This window comes from Lissotriton vulgaris, chromosome 1_1, assembly GCF_964263255.1.
Source record: "Lissotriton vulgaris chromosome 1_1, aLisVul1.2, whole genome shotgun sequence".
Lineage (NCBI taxonomy): Eukaryota > Metazoa > Chordata > Amphibia > Caudata > Salamandridae > Lissotriton > Lissotriton vulgaris.
Window position 1 is genome coordinate 2,015,538,150 of NC_141685.1, and position 22,474 is coordinate 2,015,560,623.

The 22,474-nt window shown below is 48.4% G+C and overlaps 1 protein-coding gene across 2 annotated transcripts in view; it reads left to right on the forward strand.

Moving 5' to 3' along the window:
• The first annotated feature begins 9,099 nt into the window (after positions 1–9,099).
• The window catches only part of SYT10 (synaptotagmin 10), a 307,503-nt gene continuing 294,128 nt past the window's right edge, over positions 9,100–22,474 (forward strand). Inside the window, exon 1 of one of the 2 annotated variants that reach the window (XM_086938678.1) lies at positions 9,100–9,376. In XM_086938678.1, the coding sequence (XP_086794804.1) occupies positions 9,100–9,376 (277 nt within the window). The remainder of the gene's footprint in view (positions 9,377–22,474) is intronic. The other variant, XM_086938685.1, reaches the window with a different exon arrangement.

The window sequence follows — 22,474 nt, forward strand, 5'->3', positions numbered from 1 at the left end:
GGAGAGTTTGGACCTGTCAAGTGGATGCACTTGCCAGGTTGACATGACAGTTCAAACCTGCACACAGACACTGAAGTGGTAGTTCTGAGGCATAGTTTCAGGCTACTCGTGTGGTTGGCACAATCAGTACTGCAGGACCACTAGTAGTGCTCGATTTACAGGCCCTGGGCACCCAAAGTGCACTTTGCTAGGGACTTACCAGTAAATATAATCAGTCAATCATGGATAACCAATCATAACCACAATTTACACCAGAGAGCATATGCCCTTTAGCACTGATCATCAGTGGTAAAGTGTACAGAGTCCTAAAGCCAACAAAAACATGTTGGAAAAAATAGAAGGAAAAAGGGAAGAACTTGTGGGATAACCTTGAAAAAAAGGGCCAGGTCCAACATAAACTATATAGAGCAAGGGTTTCTAGGAATTAAGAAACTAATAGACTCCAATGAAGGAGTGAGGACAAAATAGTACCATGAGACAGACTGCAATAACCTACCAAGTGTTTCTTCTCTCAACCTCGCATGTGCAGGGTGTCGAACTGGTTAGGATCTGAGCACCAACTTGGCTAGGGCTTGGCTACCTGCTGCTGTTCCATGTTTCGGAGCCTTCGGGAGCTAGAGAGTGGTTTGAGTTGGGAATCCATGTTCCTAATTGTGGCTTTCTTGAGCCTACCAAAGTAGAAGGAAATTGGGCATTTTAAGAGATTGCATAGTGTCTGGTCAAATTGCAGACCTTGCTCACTGTTCCACTTCCTTCCTTGTTTTTGGTGTGCGTTTTTTCAGCAGTAGGAAATATCCTTGCACTTAAAATACCAGGGCTCGAGTCGGGGGACCAGGCGGGTGGATGGCGTCCCCCACTTATTTTACAGGGTGGACGCTGTACCCCCTGCTCGAAAGCTGGACCATCTAAGATGGCAAGTTACTTGCCTGCACTGCCGCCCCTAACTTACGAAGATACTTACCCGTCCATCTCCGAACTACAGGGCTGGCTGTTAATCTTGTGTAGCGCGCGAATGCGCTATCTGTCAAAGCTATGGGGCTGCCCTCTGCAGTGTCCATGACTGGGAGGCCGAGACGGATAATTTGCTATTGGCATCGAGCACAAAGGGCTACAGCCACCCCGTCATTCCCCATCGTGTGTGTTCGCCGGGGATGACACACTTCCCGGGCTCGTTCAAAGCCCCACCGAGTACTTCGCAGGTCTTTAAAAGACCATTTGCTAGTGAATGAGGCTTTGTTGTAATTACCGCTTCTCAGAGCACCTGCAGCTCCAGCCTGGCCTGTGACAGCTAACCCCCGACTGCCTCGCCTCGCTCGATCGCCTCCATTTTCAAGGAATGTAGGAACAAAGTTTACACTGTGAGTCGTCTTCACCCGTGATGCGGTGTATGGGTCATCGGCTTGGTCATCTTTGAAAGCAGTGAGGTGAAATACTTGTCACGAATCTAGCGAAGTAAGGGAGCATGTCTGACGTCTTCTAAGGAGGGTTGGGGAGGGCTGTGTGGGAGCAGGGATGTACTCTCCATCCATCCCTGGCTCGAACATTTTGATGAAATGGGCTAAAATTGTACATTTTAGAGCATACTTCTCCATTAAATGTGTTCAAAAGCTCTGCCATGGTACTCCTTACTTATTCAAGTACTTCCATGGTGTGGCAAGCAGCATCTATGGGGTGAGCGAGGGGAGGCAATGAGCCCGATGGTGCAAGCCACCTTTCGTGACGTCACTTCCTGTTGTGACGTCACTTCCGGTGACAGCGTCCCCCCCACTTCTTTTTTAGGTCTCGCCTATTATATCTTGCAGGGATAAATAGGCGCGATTATAGTAAGGGGAAAAGAAACGTCTACCTAGCCTGCGGATCGCGTACAGTTAAAGTGAGCTGGGCGCGTGCACAGAGCCAGCCACTTCACACACCACCATTTGTCTGTGCCTCGGCATCTGACTTCAAAGGCTGCCGCTCCACTGCCCCCCGAGTGCACATCGCACTCCACCATTTGTCTGAGCCTTGGCATCAAACTACAAAGGAATGCGCTCCCGCTCCACCACCCCCCCGCCACAGCAATGCCGAGCTTGGTTTTTTTTTCAACCATTTCGCGGGGAAGCTGTGTTCTCTTTGGCGTTGTCTGCACCTTTCTCGGTTTTTTTCTGGACGAAAGTGAAAGCCTACCGTGCTTGTTTACAGTAGCCTTGCTCCTATAATGCTGTTGCTGTGTTGCCATCTCTCTAGGGACACTCAGCTTGAAAACACTCGACTTGCTAGCTGCTATGCTACATCCGCTATGCTTTGCCTCTAGACACGTTGATTCCTCGCAGACTGTGCTGACTCTGCCCCTCCTGATTCTGAAACTGACCAACGCAGTCACCGCGCAGTCTCTTCTCTCTGTCATATGATGTCTGCCCTGCCACCATTTACTTCGGACCCTCACCCTCACACCTCCTCACCCTCACACACCCTCACTCACCCTCACACCTTCATCCTCACACCCTCACCCTCACAACCCTCTCACCCTCACTCACCCTCATCCCCTCACACCCCCACACACCCTCACCCTCACACACCCTCACCCCCCCTCAACTTCACCCCCTCACCCTCACACACCTCCTCACCCTCAAACCCCCTCACTCTCACACCCCATCACCCTCACACCCCCTCATCCTCACCCTCACACACCCTCACAAACCCTCACCCTCTCACACTCACACACCCTCCCACCCCCTCACCCTCATATACACTCACCCTCACATCCCCACACCCTCATATCCCCTCACCCTCCCTCACACTCTCACCCTCACACCCCCTCACCTTCACACCCCCTCACCCGCATACCCCCTCACCCTCACTCACCCTCTCACCCACCCTCTCCCACTCATCCACCCTCTCACCCTCACACACCCTTTCACCCTCATACACTCTCTCACCCTCACACACCCTCTCACCCACTATCACCTACCCTTGCCCTCACACCCCCTCACCCTCACACCCCATCACCCTCAAACACCCCCTCAGCCTCACACACACCCTCACACCCCTTCACCCTCACATCCCCTTACCCTCACTTACCCTCTCACCCACCCTCTCACCCTCACCAACCCTCTCACCCTCACACACCCTTTCACCCTCACACACCCTCTCACCCTCACACACCCTCTCACCCTCCCTCACCCTCACACCCCCTCACCCTCACACCCCCTCACCCTCACACACCCTCACCCTCACACAACTCCTCACCCTCACACCCCCTCACCCTCACACCCCCTCACCTTCAAAGCCCCTCACCCTCATACCCCCTCACCCTCACTCACCCTCTCACCCACCCTCTCCCACTCATCCACCCTCTCACCCTCACACACCCTTTCACCCTCATACACTCTCTCACCCTAACCCTCACACACCCTCTCACCCACTATCACCTACCCTTGCCAACACACCCCCTCACCCTCACACCCTATCATCCTCAAACACCCCCTCAGCCTCACACACACCCTCACACCCCTTCACCCTCACATCCCCTTACCCTCACTTACCCTCTCACCCACCCTCTCACCCTCACCCACCCTCTCACCCTCACACACCCTTTCACCCTCACACACCCTCTCACCCTCACACACCCTCTCACCCTCCCTCACCCTCACACTCCCTCACCCTCACACACCCTCACCCTCACACACCCTCACCCCCTCACCCTCACACAACTCCTCACCCTCATACCCCCTCAACCTCACACACCCTCAACCCCTCAAACCCCCACACACCATCACACCCCTAACACCCTCACACACCCCCTCACACCCCCTCACTCACATCCCCTCACCCTCACACCCCCTCACTCTCACACCCCTCATCCTCGCCCTCACACACCCTCACCCTCACACACCCTCACCCTCACTCATCCTCACTCACCCTCACACACCCTCTCACCCTCAAACACCCTCTCACCCCCTCTCACCCTCAGACCCCATCACCCTCACATCCCCTTACCCTCACATCCCCTCACCATCACATCCCCTCACCCTCCCTCACACCCTCACACCCTCACCCTCACACCCCTCATCCTCACACCCCCTCACCCTCACCGCCACACCCCCTCACCCTCACTCACCCTCTCACCCACCCTCTTACCCTCACACACCCTTTCACCCTCACATACCCTCTCACCCTCACACCCCCTCACCCTCACACACCCTCACGCCCTCACAAACATTCTCACCCTCACACCCCCTCACCCTCACACCCCCTCACCCTCACACCTTCACACCCCCACACACCCCCTCATTCTCCCTCACCCTCTCATCCCGCCCTCACCCACCCTCTCAACCTCACCCACCCTCTCACCCTCACCCTCACACACCCTCTCACCCACCCACCCTCACCCACCCTCAGCCTCACACTCTCTCACCCTCACACACCCTCACACCCTCACACATCTCTAACCCTCACACCCCCTCACCCTCACCCCCTCACACCCCCACACACCCTCACACCCTTACACACCACCTCACTCTCACGCCCCCTCACGCTCACCCTCAAACCCCCTCACTATCACCCTCACACCCCCTCACACACCCTCACCTTCACTCACCCTCACACACCCTCTTACCCTCATACACCCTCTCACCCCCTCACCTTCACACCCCCTCACCCTCACACCCCCTCACACCTCCTCACCCCCTCACCCTCACACCCTCTCACACCCCCTCACCCTCACACCCCCTCACCCTAACACACCCTCACCCCTGTCACCCTCACCCGACACCCTCACCCTACCTCACCCTCCCTCACCCTCACACCCTCTCACCCTCACCCTCATACCCACTCACCCTCACCCACCCTCACCCTCACTCCTTCACCCTCACCCCTGTATCCCTCACCCTCGCACCCTCTCACTCTCACACCCTCACCCTCACACCCTCACCCTCACACCCTCACCCTCACACCCTCTCACCTTCACAACCCCACACCCTCACAACCCCACACCCTGCCCCTCACACACCCTCCCACGCCCTCACCCTCACACCACCTTGCCCTCAAACCCTCGCACCCCTCACCCTCACACACACCCTCACCCTCACACACCCTCACCGTCACAACCCCTCACCCTCACACCCTCACACCCCCTCACCCTCACACACCCTCACACACCCTCACCCTCATACCCCCTCACACCCCCTCACCCTCACATACCCTCACCCTCACACCCCTCAGCCTCACTCCCCCTCACCCTCACACATCCTCACACACCCTCACACACCCTCACTCACCCTCACACACCCTCACTCACCCTCACACCCCCTCACCCTCTCACCCGCACACCCCCTCACTCACCCTCACACCCCCTCAGCCTCAAACACCCTCACCATCACACACCCTCACCCCCCTCACCTTCACACACACTCACCCCCTCTCACCCTCACACACCCTCACTCACCCTTACACCCTCACACACCCTCACACCCACGCACCCTCACACCCCCTCAGCCTCACACACCCTCACTCACACACCTTCACCCTCACACACCCTCACCATCACCCCCTTTCACCCTCACACCCCATCACCCCCGCACACCCTCACCCTCACAACCCCTCACCCTCACACCCCCTCACCCTCACACACCCTCACCCTCACTCACCCTCACTCACCCTCACACACACTCACACACCATCACCAGCATAGCTTAACAAAACATAGCATAGCATAACAAAACAAAGCATAGGATAGGATAGGAAAACAAAACATAGCATAACAAAACAAAACATAGCATAGCAAAACACAACAAAGCATAGCATAGCATAACAAAACACAACACAACATATCATAGCATAACAAAACATAGCATACCAAAACAAAGCATAGCATACAGCATCACTCCGCACCACCACAGCTTCACTCAGGGGCACCACAACCTCACTATGTGCTACCACAGCATCACTGAACGCCACAGCATCACTCGTTTGCCATCACAACATCACTCAGCGCCACCACAGCATCAATCTGTGCAACCATTCAACAACACCTGGTTCAAATATGTTCTCTCAATGTTTCAAGCTTTATTACAAATGTAACAAAAATATGTTAATATTTCACTTCTGTTCATGGATTTTCGTCACAATAAAATACACTGAACAGAATCTTCACAAAGTTATTTACAAAACTTTAAGCTATTGACATTATTAATTACAATAACTTTTATTTAAGTATTATTTATTGAAAAAATATTAAAAACCATTGTTATTTGTAATATCAATACATGTAAGTCACGAAAATACAACACATATTGCGTTACAAATGGTATATGTGTCACATTTGCGAAAGTTATAACTATTGGCATTGTAAATGACAAAGCTATTAATTTCGCTATTTTCAAAAACAAAACATAAATAAAAAAAATGTCATTTACAATACCAATAGCGCAAACTTTCCTAATGCGAGACCTATTGCCTTGCAAATGCTTGTTTAGGACTTGTGCCCTGTAAAATACCAAATGGTGTATGGCTTCTGCTCGTGTCACGAGTTCCAATTCTTGGCCTTTCATACATCCATTTACTCATTAGATACTATCCATACCTGGTGCATGCTGCAATATGGATAACTAGCCCTTTTCTTATTATACCGTTTCTCTCCACCAGATCTCATCTGAACGATGTCAACATCTCTGGGCTAAAGTCTTTGGTAACTAGAAAATGAGCTACACACCTCAGGCAAAGTGCCTTCTTACTCAAAAAACAGGTACATGAAATAAAAAAAGAAGCTATTAGGAGAAAATTTTGGGAGAATTATTCAAAAACTATTTACCCTTTGATTGCTTCCTGAAGAACAAGGCACGTTCTTGAGATGCAAAAGCAGTCAAGGCATTGATAACACGAAAACATTTAACATCATTACTCTGGTAGTGAAGCAGTGTTTATTGTTTGCCTGTGGTTGTTGCCGCTGGTCACCTGCACTCATGTCTGGAGACCTGGACTTCGTTTTCATCATCAGACTTTGAACTAAAGCAAGAGTGGCAAAGCCAGCCATGCGCAAAGAAGGGCGGTAGAAATTGAAAATAGTGGATGAAAAGAACAGGGATGAAAATCACTTGCAAGAGTGGGCTGAGAAGTAGATGGGCAGACAAAAGACATGGAGTGCAGTTACAATATGAAAATGAGTCAAGCGAGGTCATAAACTGGATAAAAAGGTCTTCGTATTCGGGTTGCACTTCCTTTCTCACTAGTGCAAAACCTATGCAATTGCTCCCATTACTGTGTAAATCACACATACATCTGCAGTGCCTCATTAAAGCCGATGGTATTATTCAGTAGTTGAAAAGATAATTTGCTCTATAAGAAAAGTGCGTTTGTCAGGGTAATCCGTTAATATAGGTACTTTTCTGTGTCAGTCACCTCTTTTAACATTTACCTTGTAGAGCCCTTAACATCCCTCGGTACTTCACCTTACAGTGAAACTTTGTGTTCAAGTAACCGCACACAGGAGTGAGGCGACTGGCGGATGAGAGGTTTGTTGGTGTATGTTGGACTCTGCCCTTTGCACGTTTTATTCTGCGGGCAATGGAATTATACAATTCTGCAGCTATGCAGCTGTGGCATTCTCGATATAATTATCGATTTATTGCAATTGCCACATAATCCATAATTTGCAGCTTCATTTGCCGATTACAACAATTTGCCGATGTCCTTAGCTTGGATCAACAGTTACTAAAAAAATACAACACGCAAGAGGTCATGCCAGGGAGATCCTTTGGACAGAGTAACTGGTCAAATTTTAGTCACTGATTGCTTATGCAGTGAAAACGTGTATGTACTAATGAGGTGAACCATTTGACCAAGGCATTATTAATGTGCTAGACCGACAAATGAATACCACCATTGAATGCGCTCAATTAGCCCGCATAATTTGACTCATTTTCTTGCATAATGACGTAGAAATTCTTACCGAAAAATCTGTCCCTCTACTGCTGCATTATTCAAAGCGGCCCTACTGACACTATTGGAGCAGTCGTTCATGTTTCGAAAGAGGCCTGTTTGTCTGGTGAACTGTAGTCGTCATTACGTTGTCGTGTAGTCGTATTTATGAACAATTTCGTGGACGCGACAAGTTTGCAGATTACCAACGGAGCGCGTGCATAGAATCAAAACGCTCCTATATGTGGTTATTAAGGTAGTTCTTGAATATATTGATGCAACATTTATTTGTGACTTGGTTTTTATGCCTCGCCACTTTCACACTTTTACAGTGGAAAACACTCGCAGTTATCTTACAAAAAGTGAAATCTGAAGGGCGTCTTCAGGTCATACTCGGGAAGTACAGTGCCTGGAAAGCAGCGTGTGTCCAGGAATGCCTGGGTGGTGTGTGGGTGTAGTGACACACACTGGCTGGCGACGCGACAGGCTTGCAGCACACCAGTGCGGTCTGCTCTCCAAGAAACGAAGGCAGTGTGCTTTAAACTCAATCTCTCCTCTTCTAGGCGCTCCCACGCCGCTTTTTCTCGGCCCACGGATGCTATGATGTTAATAGAGAGACACTGGGCCTCGGACGTTTAGGGTTAACATCAGAGTTCAAAAGAGGGTACGTTTACAGTTCAGGTAAACAGAAAATCCGCTCCATGTCTTGAAAGGCATCATCAGCACATGTATTGGAACGGTACCTCAAACTCTTATTTCTGAATCCTGAGTAGTCGCATTTCTTGCGGGTGGCAGTGGCGCGTCAAGCAGCCTGCACCCTTATCGTAAGGTCTGAAAATAAAAACGTTCTTCTTTCCTGCACAAATCAAACACCTCACGCGAGTCCAAATAAGCAACAAGTTCAAGGTTCATGAAAATAAAGTTGTGTGAGGTGCAAAGCAGGAAAAAGTAATGCTGCCTGCAGGCTTTGGGACATACCCAGAAACAGACTGGGGGGCAGCTGGCGCCAAGCCTCCCCCCCCCCCCCTCCTTCTCCAAGCCCCTCCTCGGCTGTGACTCCCCCCAGCCACGTGCAGCCCCAGCCCAGCGCTGCGCCCCCATTGGAAGCGGTTCCAACAGCCTGCGAAGCAGGGAAAGGCGTTCTTCCTCAAAAGGCGTTGCTAAGGACCGTCGGGCTGATGATTTTTTTAAAGTCTCGCTCAGATGCACCGTGCCACATGCGCCGCGCTCTTGTGTGCTGCTGCCGGCTGCCGGAGCGCCAGTGCCGCCGCTGGGGTGGCCCCCTTCCAGCAGAGTGCCCAGGGGCACACATGGCTTAGCGGCGCAGACATGAGCGTGCAGCAGGGGCTCAGTCTGTGCCAGAAGGCGCTGGAGATCGTCTCCGAGCTTTGCCTGGGAGGCCAGGTGGAGAGGGAGAAATGCTCGGGTATCTTCCCGGTGGACAGACAGGCGAGCCGACCTGGGGGTGGCAGCAGCACAGGTAGGAGCAGCCCGGCGGCTTCTCTCAACGCCCAGCTCATGCGCTCTCTTCCGGGCCGGACCCTTCTCTGCTGTCACTACCTGTGCGGAGGTCTCTAGGGTAGTACCGTCCGCATGCGCGCCTCAGTGTAAGTCACGCCTGCCGCCCTGACTGGCTTCTCTTCTCTTCATCCTCGGCCGCTCAACCTTCATACAATTTCTCCCTTGCTTCTATTTTCATCCTCCACCTGTTGCCGTTCTCCTCTGCCTCTGTCAACATATGCATCGGCTCGCACTCTGCCATCATTGTCTTCACCCTTCTCTGCTTCACATGTCATACCTGTTGCGCTCCTATTCCCAGTCTTTCACTCTCCTCGCCAAACGGTTCCCCTCTTCTCTGGGCGGTTTACCTTTGCTCTCTCTCTCTAACCCTCCTTTGAATAAACCCTCACCTCTTCTCTTCTTTTTGTTCTTTATATCAGCCCCTGGTCACCAAGTCTGTATGCTCCAATTTTCCTTATGACTCTCACCTTTACCCCTACCTGACTTTCTCTGTTATTATTTCATCTGTTTGACCGTTTGCCCCCTCTCGCATCACCCACAACACTGCTCCCCCTGCTGTTGGAACTCACCTGTACACCGCTCTCTTTCCGTTCTCCTCCGTCACCGCCGTGCGCTCTCCTCGGGGTTATCCCCTCTCTCGGTCAGACCTCCTTGCCCTACCATTCATTTTGTGGCCCCTTGTTTCCTGTCTAGCCGCTCTTGGATGCGCCTCTGCCGGCTGCACTGGCCTCTTGTCCCCTCTTCCTCTGCTCTCATGGTCTCTCCGTCCACCCACATCGCCCAGTTCTGGCTGTCCTCTGCCTTGTCTCAACCTGGCCCATTGCCCCTCGACTTCCTCTCTGCTTACTGTTTTGCCATGTGTGCTCTCTCTGCCCGTTTCCTGGCCCATTGCCCCCCTTGATTTGCCCTCTCCATGGTCTTTGTCCGTGCTCCATGTACCTGTCCTTTCTTGTAGCACCTTGTCCCCTGCTTTGTCCCCTTGCCTCTCCCTGGACCCATATGCTGTCTCTGTCCGCTTCTTGGCCATGTGTCCCCTTCCCCGTTCCGCTTCGTGGCGCTGGTCGCAGCTCTTTTCCCGCTCCTCACCCCAGAGGATTCTCCGTCTACCTGCTCTGAGTCCCGTCCTCTCTCTGTTTTGCCCCCGTCTCTGTCCTCTGCCGTCGCACCCTGTCCACTTCCTCTGCCCGCTCTCGTCGCGCCTTGTCCCCGCTCTGGCCGCTCCGCGGCTGTGGCATCTGCCTGGCTCTGCGGAGACAGCGGAGTGCGGGGGACGCTGCGCAGATACAAATAGAGCAACCGCGCGCGGAGGCTCGGTGCGTGGGCGGTGGGAACGTTCAACTTTCTATTTGCATGAGGGGGTCGGAGCAGGGTCTTCTGACAAAGAGCACTTTACGCCTCAGTGTACGTTTGCCCTAGTATTCGACGTCTTTAAAATCACCGCACTGTCAGCTTAATGAGGAAAGGACAGTTCCATGTGCTGGCACTATGCCCCCTTCTTCACTCACCACGCTCACCTTTTGCGTTGTGTAATGTTGGGAGAAATACCGCGGACAAACAGTGCGGGGTATTTCTAATGGAAACGAATATATCATGGCAACCATACAACCCTGGCGACGAGGCCAATGCAACACGTTAAGGTGGGAGTGAGGACGTCAGCGCAGGTGCCTTTGCAGCAACTCTGCTGCCTCCAGGATGTGTTACTTAAAGCTCTACTCTAAAGAAACCTGTTTTAAATTAAAATAAATAGTGGCTACTTCCATACATTTATTTAGAAAATTACTTTGCATTGACGCGAATCTGTTTTAAGAAATTAAAAAATGTACGTAAGGGAGGAGGATTGGCATCAAACAATAACATAAAATATTATATTTTTGTATTAGAGAAACGTGCTTGCATGCATTCTGCAGCATTTACATACTCACTTGCGTGTACCCAAGCGCATATCTAGACTAACTGCACTTGAAGCTCTATTATAGTGACCAGCCCACTCCAAAAGGCGTATCTTGTAAAGTTTTGGGTTGGGGATGAGGGGCACAAAGGGTTACATTTAAAACTCGAGGGCCGCCTGAAAGTGCAAATGTGAAGTGTGTTTGTGCGCGTACATGCACATCATGTGCCCTTTCTTCACCAAAACTCATTTAGTATTTATCTTCTTCTTCTCTCTCATTACTTTCTCTTTCGTCATATTTCTCTTTCCTGTCAGTACACCTTCCATTTTTCGTGTCCTCATTTATTATTTAATCGCTGTCACTTTCACAGGTAGCGCTTTCTTTCTTTTTCCTCCCCTACATTAGTGCCTCCTCTTGTAGGCTTAGATGAAGCTCTGGAGTTTAGCTTTCTCTGTGTTTTTTTTCTTTTAAATTGTTATTTCCTTAATAGACATTGTGAATGGGTGCTTGGGGGGATGCAGATGGGCACGGCCCTCAGTTGGCCCCACAGTGGAGACGCTCTAATCACCCCAAACCGTGCGGTGCTCCAACTAGCGCCTCCTACTTGATCTCTGCACGGATAGCTCGTGTTTCTCATTTTGCCACAATGTGCACAGAGAGCCCCGCCGTTCTTCCCTGCGCGCAACAAGTCTCAGAACAGTTCAGTTCGCTCCTCCAGTGACAGCCGTAGTGCGCATGCGCCACTTCCGCTCACCGCCGCAGTGCCAATGTAGAACCTGACCTCACAGGTTCTGCACAGTTGGGAACCGGGACGGCACAAGACCTGTGCAGCTAGACCATGAAATTGTCTTTTACAAACATACAAGGAGTCGTTTGTTTACGATTCACTATAGCCAAAACTATAAATAAAACAAACTTACGCGGGGGCAGCAGCAGCAGGAGCAGGGGTTTGCAGCTCAGTGGGAGGAGTTCAGGCATCTGCGGTGACCTGTTGCTGAAACCGCTAATTGATGCTGGGGTGTGGACTGCTGCAGTCATGGCTGTGAAGAGCGCAACGTTTCATGAATGGATGGATCTGTTCTGCACAGCAATGGTTTTCAAGTGTATCTTCTGCAGGCACTAACAGGCGCACTGCAGCGTCACTCCAGCATACATCTTCGTATATGTATGTTGATATTTTTATTTTACATGGATGTGTCGGGAATTTTCCTGGAATGAGTAGTGAAGAGCTATAGAGAGAATTTTTTTTTATCAAACCAGGAGCATAGCAAAGCATGCTGCTATATTAATTTACTGGGAGCAGTGGTGTAGAAGAAATAACATTTATGGTGGGTGGAGTGGGGTGGCAGGGACAGCCTTGGAGACTTTCATCTGACCACACACAAATTGCTTGTGGTATATTAACCGCAGATTCTGACAAACATATAAAATCACATAGTTTCAAAGTAAAATGAAAAAACGAGCATGCAGTCACAGTGTGCAAGTATGTTTTATTATTATTTACATTCTGCAAAGTAATTGGATCACAAATATATATATATATATATATATATATATATATATATATATATATATATATATATATATATATATATATATATATTGTTATAAGGGTTATGGGTGTTAAGGGTTTTAAAGGGGGTATAGGGTCCAGGTGTGCATTACGTTGTGTTATGTTATGTTATGTTATACAGATTTCTAAAGCACAACAGTTATGTAATAACTTGAAGTAATAAGAAAACAACTGCAGGTAAGTGGAAAGCTTCTTTATTCTGACCATCCGCTCTCCTCATCTGACAATCACCAACATTCCAACATAAGTTCTAGTGGAATGTTCCAAGAGGGAGCAGAGGGAAGGGGGAGAGAGAGAGAGAGGAAGGAAAACTATAGCGGAGAGAGAGATAGAGAACTATAACTAGGCTCCCGGTTTTATGGTATTTATTTTTTTGCCATTTCCGTCTGTATTTATCCATATTTATTTTTTGGGCATTTTATCTGTATTTATCCACATTTATTTTTGCGACAAGCCAAAGACGACGCTACAACTAGTATTTTTCCGCATTTATTTAAATTGACCCAGGAAAGAGGCTGTAGGACATAAATATCGGTTGTTACAGAGCGAACACCACGTTAAATGTTAGCTCTAACGTGGCTTTAAGTCAGCCCAATTGTTTTTACTGGAAGTGAAGTGTACTAACTCATAGCTTCCAAGGTTTCAGATTGACATGTGCGACATTTTTATAATTTCAGTGAAATTATGAGAGACGTTTTTATGACTGAGTGGCTTTGTTACGACCAAAATCAATCAGGCACACTTACTAATACAACTCAACAATGTTGCTGAGTTAAACTGCCCTCAGAAGGATGAAAGGAACAGCCAGCCCTGCTGAAACCTCAACCTAAACCTGATCTGCAGTCAATTATGTGAAATTTGTAGCACGCAGATGAATAATGCCTCGGGCAGCCTTTGAGATTACATATTGTGGGAGCTGCAGACGTCCACGCATGGCCATGTGCCAAGAGGCCACTCGGTTTGGCGCTGTACTCGTCTGTCTGCAATCACTCTCCTGAAGAGCTATCACATGTGAAGTCTCACTGCCTCACGTATGCAGCGAGTCCCCCTGCACACCCCATTTCCAAAATACATATCTTCCGGTCGGATCAAAGTAATACTCCCAGAAAACGAACATGCCTGGCTGTGTGCTATGTATGGAGATCTGAAGGTGAATGGTTGATAAGTGTTTCAGTACGGACTCAAATGGTTGGTAATAACTTAAATTCCATACAGTGAAGTTCAAGCTATTAAATATGAAAGTTTGTGGCCATCGGCAAGTTATTACCTCTGAATGAAGATTTTCTCTAAATAAATGTATGCCAACAAATCTAGTAATTTCTGCTATGGTACAGCCCAGAGGCGCAACTAGAGCCAAATTTCAGGGGGGGGGGGATTCTTCAAGCAATAGTCGAGTGGAGCTGCAGGGGCTCTAAGAAGGGGTGGAAAAAACAACAAAGCCTCATTAGCAAGCAAATGGTCTTTTAAAGACCTATGAAGTACTAAGGCGCGGCTGTGTGTGTGCCCGGGAAAGGTGTCTCAGACCAAGCAGACACACAGGACGGAAGGGGGGGATTGAGGGGTGGGAAGGTTAGGATGGAGCCCTTTCAGTCACCTGGTTCAGCCCTCAATTGCTCATGGCTATGCATGTTGATTTTCTTAGAATTCACCTGCACTCTTTCTGCTATCACTTTGGCATTGCCTGGAAGCTGCACCACAGAACAACAGCTATATTTGCATGCAAGCAGAGCCGGGGTAGGGAAGGGCACCACTGGCTAGCAGAGGCTCGGTGCGAGGTGCACGAGGCCTGAGGGCTTGCGAGAGGCCCTGGGAGGGCGGAGTAGGGACCCCTGCTCCTCGCTGACACCTGCCACTATTCCTTGCACTGCTGCCGTCTCACACCGGCTCCTGTTGCAGAGAGGCGGGTCAGCCCCTGGGCTTTCACTAAAAGACCCTAATTGGGAGGAATTGAAAGGAATTTCAAGCATCATGAACTGGGGGGGAGGCGCGGCAACTCTGAAGCAGGGCAGCGCAACAACATTTACTAGTATTTTGCCATTTCTAAATATAAATACAGACGGAAGACAAGTAGTTTTCCGTCTGTATTTATATGTAAAAATTCGTATAAATGGAAAACCGGGAGCCCTAACTATAACTAATTGGATTACAACACATCTCCTTCCACAGAGGAGACAGGAAATTTAAGCTATGTCAACAAGTCTATCACCACTCCATGTCTGTCCATTTTCCAGGCGGACCACGTTCTTGCCTACCTTTGCCACTTGATGAGGAGGTTGGTACTTACTCAGTCCCGTTTGTACATGAGTGGGTTTCCTTACTATTATGGGAGTATCAACCTTGAACTCATGGTCTTTGACTCCGTGTTTCTCGTCATACCAATTCTTATATTTCATTTGGTGTTGTTGAATTTTCAATTGATTCTTCTCTTATTAAGGCACTACCCTCCTACCCCCATCCAACCAGTAGGGATTCATCTTAGTGCTGGGTTCCCTCCCTCTTAGGGTCACGAAGGGAGAAACTCCTGTGATACAGTTGGGTGTGGTATTATATGCCCAAATACATTCTCTTAGTGAGTCTTCAATTTTGAGACCATTGGTGATGGCCAGTTGGATGTGATCTTTTACCATGCGATTTGCCCTCTCCACCAGTCCATTAGCTTTAGGACAATAGAATGCAGTTTTCTCATGTTTTATGTTGAACTCCTCTAGAAATTCTTTCATCGCCTCAGAAGTGAACTGCACCCTGTTGTCCATCACCAAGGTTGCTGGTATGCCTTCGTACACAAGTATGTTTTTTAAGAAGAAGATGAGGTTGCTTGTTGTAGTGGAAGGTGTACATTTGAAATTAACCCTGGGAGATTTGTAATCTATGCAGACAAACATTAACCTCTTTTGGGGCCCCAAAACATCCATGGGTCCGATTATGTCCATGGCAAATTTGGTCCATGGTACCTCTGGAACTTCAACTGGAGATAGGGGAACTTTCCGTAAGATTTTGCTTTTGTCACTTTTAGCACAGCTGGTGCATTCTTTGACTTTAAGTTCTACCATCGAGTCCATCTTTGGAAACCAAAAGAATCTTCTGACTTTAAAGGAAAGAGAGATAGAGAGAGAACTATAATTGGATTAGAACAGGTTACCCGGGGGTGTCCTGGTACTAGCTACTACCCTCTGAGCTCAGATTCTTATGGAGATGCTATGGGTTTATAGTCCCATTCTGAATGCCAAAAGGTCGTGGCATTCCTAAGATGGCAGAGAAGGTCATTCTAGGCCTTTGCTGTGCAAGTGATGAAGCTTCCCCCTCCCCTTGTAGCTTTTTTGATAGGGGGTACTTTTTCAGCAGCTGAGCTCCTAGTGAGTGCAGGGTTCTTATAGGGGTGTACCATTGAAATCACTGTTTCTGGTATTCTGTTCCTGGTGGTGTAGGGCCTTGAAAACGGTGCACAGAGATTAGAAGCACAACCATTTTTAGGTCTCGCGTATGCAGAGCGCATGCGCTGCATAGGAGACCTTTAGTCGTTGTGCAGCTCTTTTTTAAAGCACATACTCGACTTGTGGCGGCATACGCCTTGCGGGAGTGCGCAGCGCGCACCACAAGCATGAGTATGTCCTTTGAAAAAGAGCAGACTGCTCTCCCCAGCACGCCTCTCTCTTCCGCTGCAGCCAGCTTGCCTTTTTTCCCCCTCTCCTTTCTTTTTGAACGATCTTTTTTGCTCTTTAATTCCCTTGTATTCGTCCCTTTCTCTCTTTAATTATTTGATTCTCTACTCCTCCTCCTCCTTCTCGCATTCTTCTCTCCTTCTTTCGTCTCCTGTAGTTTTGGCTTTTTCCTTCTCTTTGAACTGCCGTTCTCAATCTGTGTCCCCTTGCTTGTTTCTTGACCTGCTTTCCATACTTTCTTTGTCCGTGAGTTTTCTTTCTTTGATGACTAGAGTGTATTCATAGTTCTGCGTCCCAGTATTTATTTCTCACACTTATTTTCCATTCTTCTCTTCTTCTTTCCCCTTTCCTGAGGTTGATTCCTTTTCTCACAATGTAGATCTAAGTTCAGACTTCACCACCCCTTTTATGTTCGAATCTTTTTATCATGACGCATTTGTTTTTCATAAACAGATCCTCTCTCATTAAACGCAAAGTTATTTTTCCATTGCAGTAGTTACAATGCAAATTTGTTCCCCGTGCAAATTCACGAGCTTCACCGTAATATTTAAATGCCGGCTCCTGAGCACATTATGTAAATTTTGGTCAGTGTGAAAACCTGATTGTGTTTTTCATGATTGCTGTGACTCATGGTAGTGCTCTCCGTTTTCTTGGCTCTTTGAATTAAAATTTGTGTCATATTTCCTGAACATTGGGAGAAATGACAAGAGTGGTGATTTACATCGTTCGTAAAACGCACAATTGTTGTCTCGTAATTTGTAAGTACAATAGGGTCAAATTAGAAAATTTGTTCAAGATGTGTGTTCCTGGGAGCATTAATCGGTCTTCGCTCAGGGACCTTTACTGCTTTCAATGTTGGCATAGCATAGGGAACACCCCTATGCAACCAACTCCAGACTGCACAGCAGACAGAACATTGAGCCAACCTAGCGCCGTATATTTCCGCCTCAGGGCGCTGGATTGCAATTTAGAGCAGCCAGAGCCTCCAGTCTCAGCACCTCGACAGGAGGGACTCCATCCAGCTCTATCTTTTACCACAACTACTGCAATCATATAGACAAGGGGCAAAGGCCAAACTCAGCCGCCCATCAGACCCCCTTAACACTCAGGCCTTCTGGGGCATTCAGACTCGTTTTATTCAGGGCTGGCTGTGGATGATCACAAACACAGTCCGCAGCACAACAACCCTCGCCAGTTCTCGGCAGACCCAAAAACAGACTCCAAAACAGTCCCAGAAGAGGGGCCCATCCCTCCAATCTAATCTTAACCGGCCCTCACTGGAATCTCTCCGATCTACACCAGAGTCAGGGCCTGATGGCCGAGCTCAGCGCACCCAATGCTCTGACATCTACTCTGGCTCCCCATTGCATGGCCACCTGCCAAGCCCCCTACTCCAACTGCACATGCAGCTTCACATGCAACTGATGTGTGGCCCACCTTACGCCATGGCAGCTGCTCTATTATACCATTCGGACAAACTAGATGGCCAAGTGGACATCTTGGGATCTCTAGCGACTCTCATCATGGACATCGATAAAAAATTGGACTCCTTGAATACCTTGATCAAATGCGCGTGATCAACGGCTGAGCTGGCTGACCCTCCAAAAACCCAGTGGGGCACCTGTCCGTGTTCTCCGATCTTAAACAAGCTGGCCACCCTTCCATAAGCCATGGAAGCCCAGCTGCAGGGTCTCAAGACCCCTCCCAGCTCCCTCCATTCTCAGCAAAAAAAGCTTGCCTCCAAGTCGTCTCCCAGGGGAACGGACAAGCCGCAAGGCTCTTTACAATGCCAGCCTGCACACTCTGGCCCGGACAATGGCTCAAATGCTGGATGCACCAGAGGCCAACAATAAGGGAGCAACACTCGCTTTGCTGCCCAGGAGCCAGCTTCACAGCTGCACACAGCTCTACTGTCGCCCCAGCAGCCTAACGGTAACTCCCAACAGTCTAGTGCCTGTAACTCCCAACAGTCTGGCACCTCTAGCTCCCAACAGCCTAGCACCTCTAGCTCCCAACAGTTTAGAGCCTCTAGCTCCCAACAGTTTAGCACTTGTCGCCCCCAACAGTCTAGCGTCTCTAGCTTCCAACAGTCAGGCACCTCTAGCTCTCAACAGTCTAACACCTCTAGCTCTCAACAGTCTGGCGCCTCTAGCTCCCAACAGTCTAGTGCCTCAAGCTCCCAACAGTCTAGGGCCTCTCCTGTAGCAAGACTAAGCAAATGCTCCAGTTAACGACTAAGGAAACAAAGGAACAAAATCCACAAGGTATTCCTCACAGGAAAGCAGGAGTGATATATCCCATCTTTAACAAGACCAAACCCAAGAAACCCTCTCCCTCCTCGGACGCAATGGCGTCGTCTCTGGAAACCCGGATAAAGGCCCCCTCAATAGACCTGGCACCGCCAAACAACAAGCAGCTCAAACACGCCCGAAGCAGCAGCAAGTACCAGTGCCACCTGGCCAGAAGGCAGGACTACAGTCAGGGTCTGGGTCAAGGCCCCTCGACCTCCCAAGTAGGGTCGCCGCAAATCACATCATACGTGCCAGAACCTCCCATTCGGTCAAGCAACCTAAGCAGGCTGTCCAAGGTACACGTTGATCCTCAGCAATTTAAAACCCAATCAAATCCATGCTCTGGGTCTTCGATCTGAGTATATCACAGCAATAAATTACATACCAGGACCCTAACAAAGTATGCAACCCTCTGCTTCAAACCTTGAATATTTATTAAAAGGAACAAGAGTCCTAAGGAGTTGCAATGTAAAAGAAAATGGCAATATAGACCACAATAAGTACTATATTTTCCTCCAAACCCAGCCGGGCAAGGAGTATTTTATTTTTAGAAATAACAAAAGATTAATTGACCTGGAGGGGGTCAGGTACGAACATTTAGATAGGGCACAATCCTGTACCTATCCCAAGAACATAGAAAAACCATAGATTAAGAGAAGGGGTAAGTGGAAAGACAAAGGTTTTACAGGCAAGTAGAAATTTCTTTGGAGCCAGAGAGTGGCTTGCGAATTAAATGAACAATTCCGCAAATCTCAATCAACAGTGTATACAACTTAATATGTACAATGAGTTACATGTCACACTGTTTTTAAAGCGTCAACGTTTCGATCCCTATTGCTCCTAATGAAACGGGATCATCATCAGGACTGTTTTAAATCACTGCCTGTTTGCAATACGAACGCCTTCACGGGTCCTGGATCAGGGTCGTGAGGGCATGATTGTTCCTTGTTGGGGGGATTCTGTTTACTCCATTTCTGTTAAGGCTCTGGGAGCGGGGTGCTTGCTTCAATTGGAAGCAGCGGCGGGTGGGAGACAGGAACCAGAGGGTCTTCTCCCTTTTTGGTTAGCGGAGTGGATTGGCTCCTTTGATTTGGCCCGCAAGCTCGATGCTAACTTCTCAATGGAGTACAACAAAATATTCACCTATGCCTCCAACCTCTGAGTTAAACAACACTTTGCTGTGGATAAACAATAGTTTATTAGTTTACCCTTGACATTGATTTATGTCTTTGACTTATGCTTTAGTTAACAACAATTCTTTTCATTGTTTCTTAAACGACAGACATGAGACCACCATCAACCTCTTATCCAGCCATATTAAATTCATACAGTGATTTGTGCATATATACAGTGCAAAAAGAATAATAATAATCACAATCAGACGCAATTAAGGACGAATATTCAAAATCATAACATGGACAAAAATTGTCATGAACAGAAATCAGGGAATCAACAGTTCACAAGAACCAATCGCAATTAGGAAGCGAGCTAGAGGAAGCAGTTTTGTGTGAACATTCTACTCTCTACTCTTCAACACAATCAATATGTACTATTCATGAGAGAAAGCTCAATTAGTGCAACAGTCGTATTGTCTCTTATTGATAGTGAAAATGCTGACGCGTTTCAAATCCTGGGATTTGTTTGCAGGATTCTCATCAGGGCGCTGTAATTGTGGTCCATGGGAAACTATTTATGGGAAAAGGAAAGAACGATGTAAGCGGAGTTGTTACCTCAAGCCATTTTAGATGCAAAAGGGGCACGCGTGGAATTGCGGGTTACCTTATTATTTTGGTGCCATGGGTCCTCGTGAAATCGAAGGATCGTCTATGCCACGTGAAGTTTGGGCTGCAACAGAGCACACCGTGTGAGGGTCATGCAGTGACAGAAATTTTTAGTGGCAGGGAACTACAGGGAGTTGAGAAATTACCTTTGGATGAAGCCGTCCTTCGGCGGGTGTGCCGGAAACGGAGCTTTTAGTTCTCCAAGCTAGCGTAGTATCTCTAGAAGTGGAAAAATTTGAAGGAGGATTGGGGTAAGTCAATGTGGCCGTGGCCGCATGTGAAAAGAATGAATGTGTCGCCGTGGAACTTACTTGTTTGTGGGAGCGCATTGGCAGGCTCGCCGGTAATGGAAACTTTTCGATGTGGATCTACGGGGCAAGGAGGGAACGGGTATTAATTGTTTCATAAGATTCAACAGACATAGCGTCCTGTGGACGAGTTGCGGGGCTTGAATCTTACCGTTAAGTAGCGCGAAGGGCTCTGCTGTTTGACCTTGCTTGGAACCGGCACACTGTTAGTGTTTGCGGCTTGTCCTGTGCCGAGCCGAGTTCCTGTAGCAAAAACCATGTGGTATCTGCTCGTCCAATTAGGGACAAGGACACTCATAGTGCATTGTGGGATTTGAAGTGCAGAGTCGGATTTACGCCCGATTTATTTCGCTGAGGGAGTTGAGACCCGTATTAACACTATTGAATTTGAGGATTAAATATGCCTCTTTGCGGAGTAGCATGGTTTCTACGTCTGGGTAGCGCTTTGGGTCAATCCAGACTAGTGCTGTCCACTTGATGTCATTTTCAGTATGGTTGTTGTTCAGAAAGTGTTCCACCATTGGCGCGGATATGACTTTTTTCTTGATGCGAGAACGGTGTTGGGTAATTCTCGCATTGAGGGGTTGGCTTGTTTTCCCAATGTAAACTCTGTTGCATGGACAAACCACTGCATAGACGATATTTCGGGTTTTGCAATTTGTGAACACCTCGTGTTTCCACTTGGTGCCATGGTTGATAAAAGTGTCGCCCTCTAATGTGGTGGAGCATGAAACACAGTTGCCACATTTGTGGTGCCCACGAAGAGGTTTCAGGTTCCACTGAGCTATGAGGTCACTTCTCGGTGGAGGAATGTAGCTGTCTGCTCTGATGAGATGTTGACCAATGCTCATATTTTTCCGCATTGCAAAGATGGGTTTTGGAAGGGGGTACTCAAGGGATTCCAATAAGTGCCAATTGTTCCGGATAATATTTTTGAATTGGTTTGTGTGTTGACTCAATGGAAGCGGCGGTGGGTGGGAGGAAGAAACACGATGGTCTTCTCCCTCTTCGATCGAAGGACAGGATTGTGCCCTATCTAAATGTTCGTACCTGACCCCCTCCAGGTCAATTAATCTTTTAGTATTTCTAAAAATAAAATACTCCTTGCCCGGCTGGGTTTGGAGGAAAATATAGTACTTATTGTGGTCTATATTGCCATTTTCTTTTACATTGCAACTCCTTAGGACCCTTGTTCCTTTTAATAAGTAATTGACCTATGGTCCGAAGGTCCCCTTCGGGTTTCCTTGTTTTCTTAAAATCAAACCTTGAATAAGCATTGGCATAGCCAATAGGTCTCGTCTTTGGGACCTTATAAGTGTTTAGTTATCCAGCACAATATCCTTTAAGCAATAACATCAAGTGTTGCATGGCTAAACACTTATAAGGTCCCAAAGGCCAGACCTATAGGCTATATCAATGCTTGTTTGACAGGTAGCAAATTAAGTCTTTTGATTTCCTTGTAAACCAAGACAATTTTGGTGTGCCCGTAAGAAGTCTCGCTGCTGCGGTTTGCAGAATTTGCAGTTTATTTAAGTGTCATTCTTGAATATTTAAAT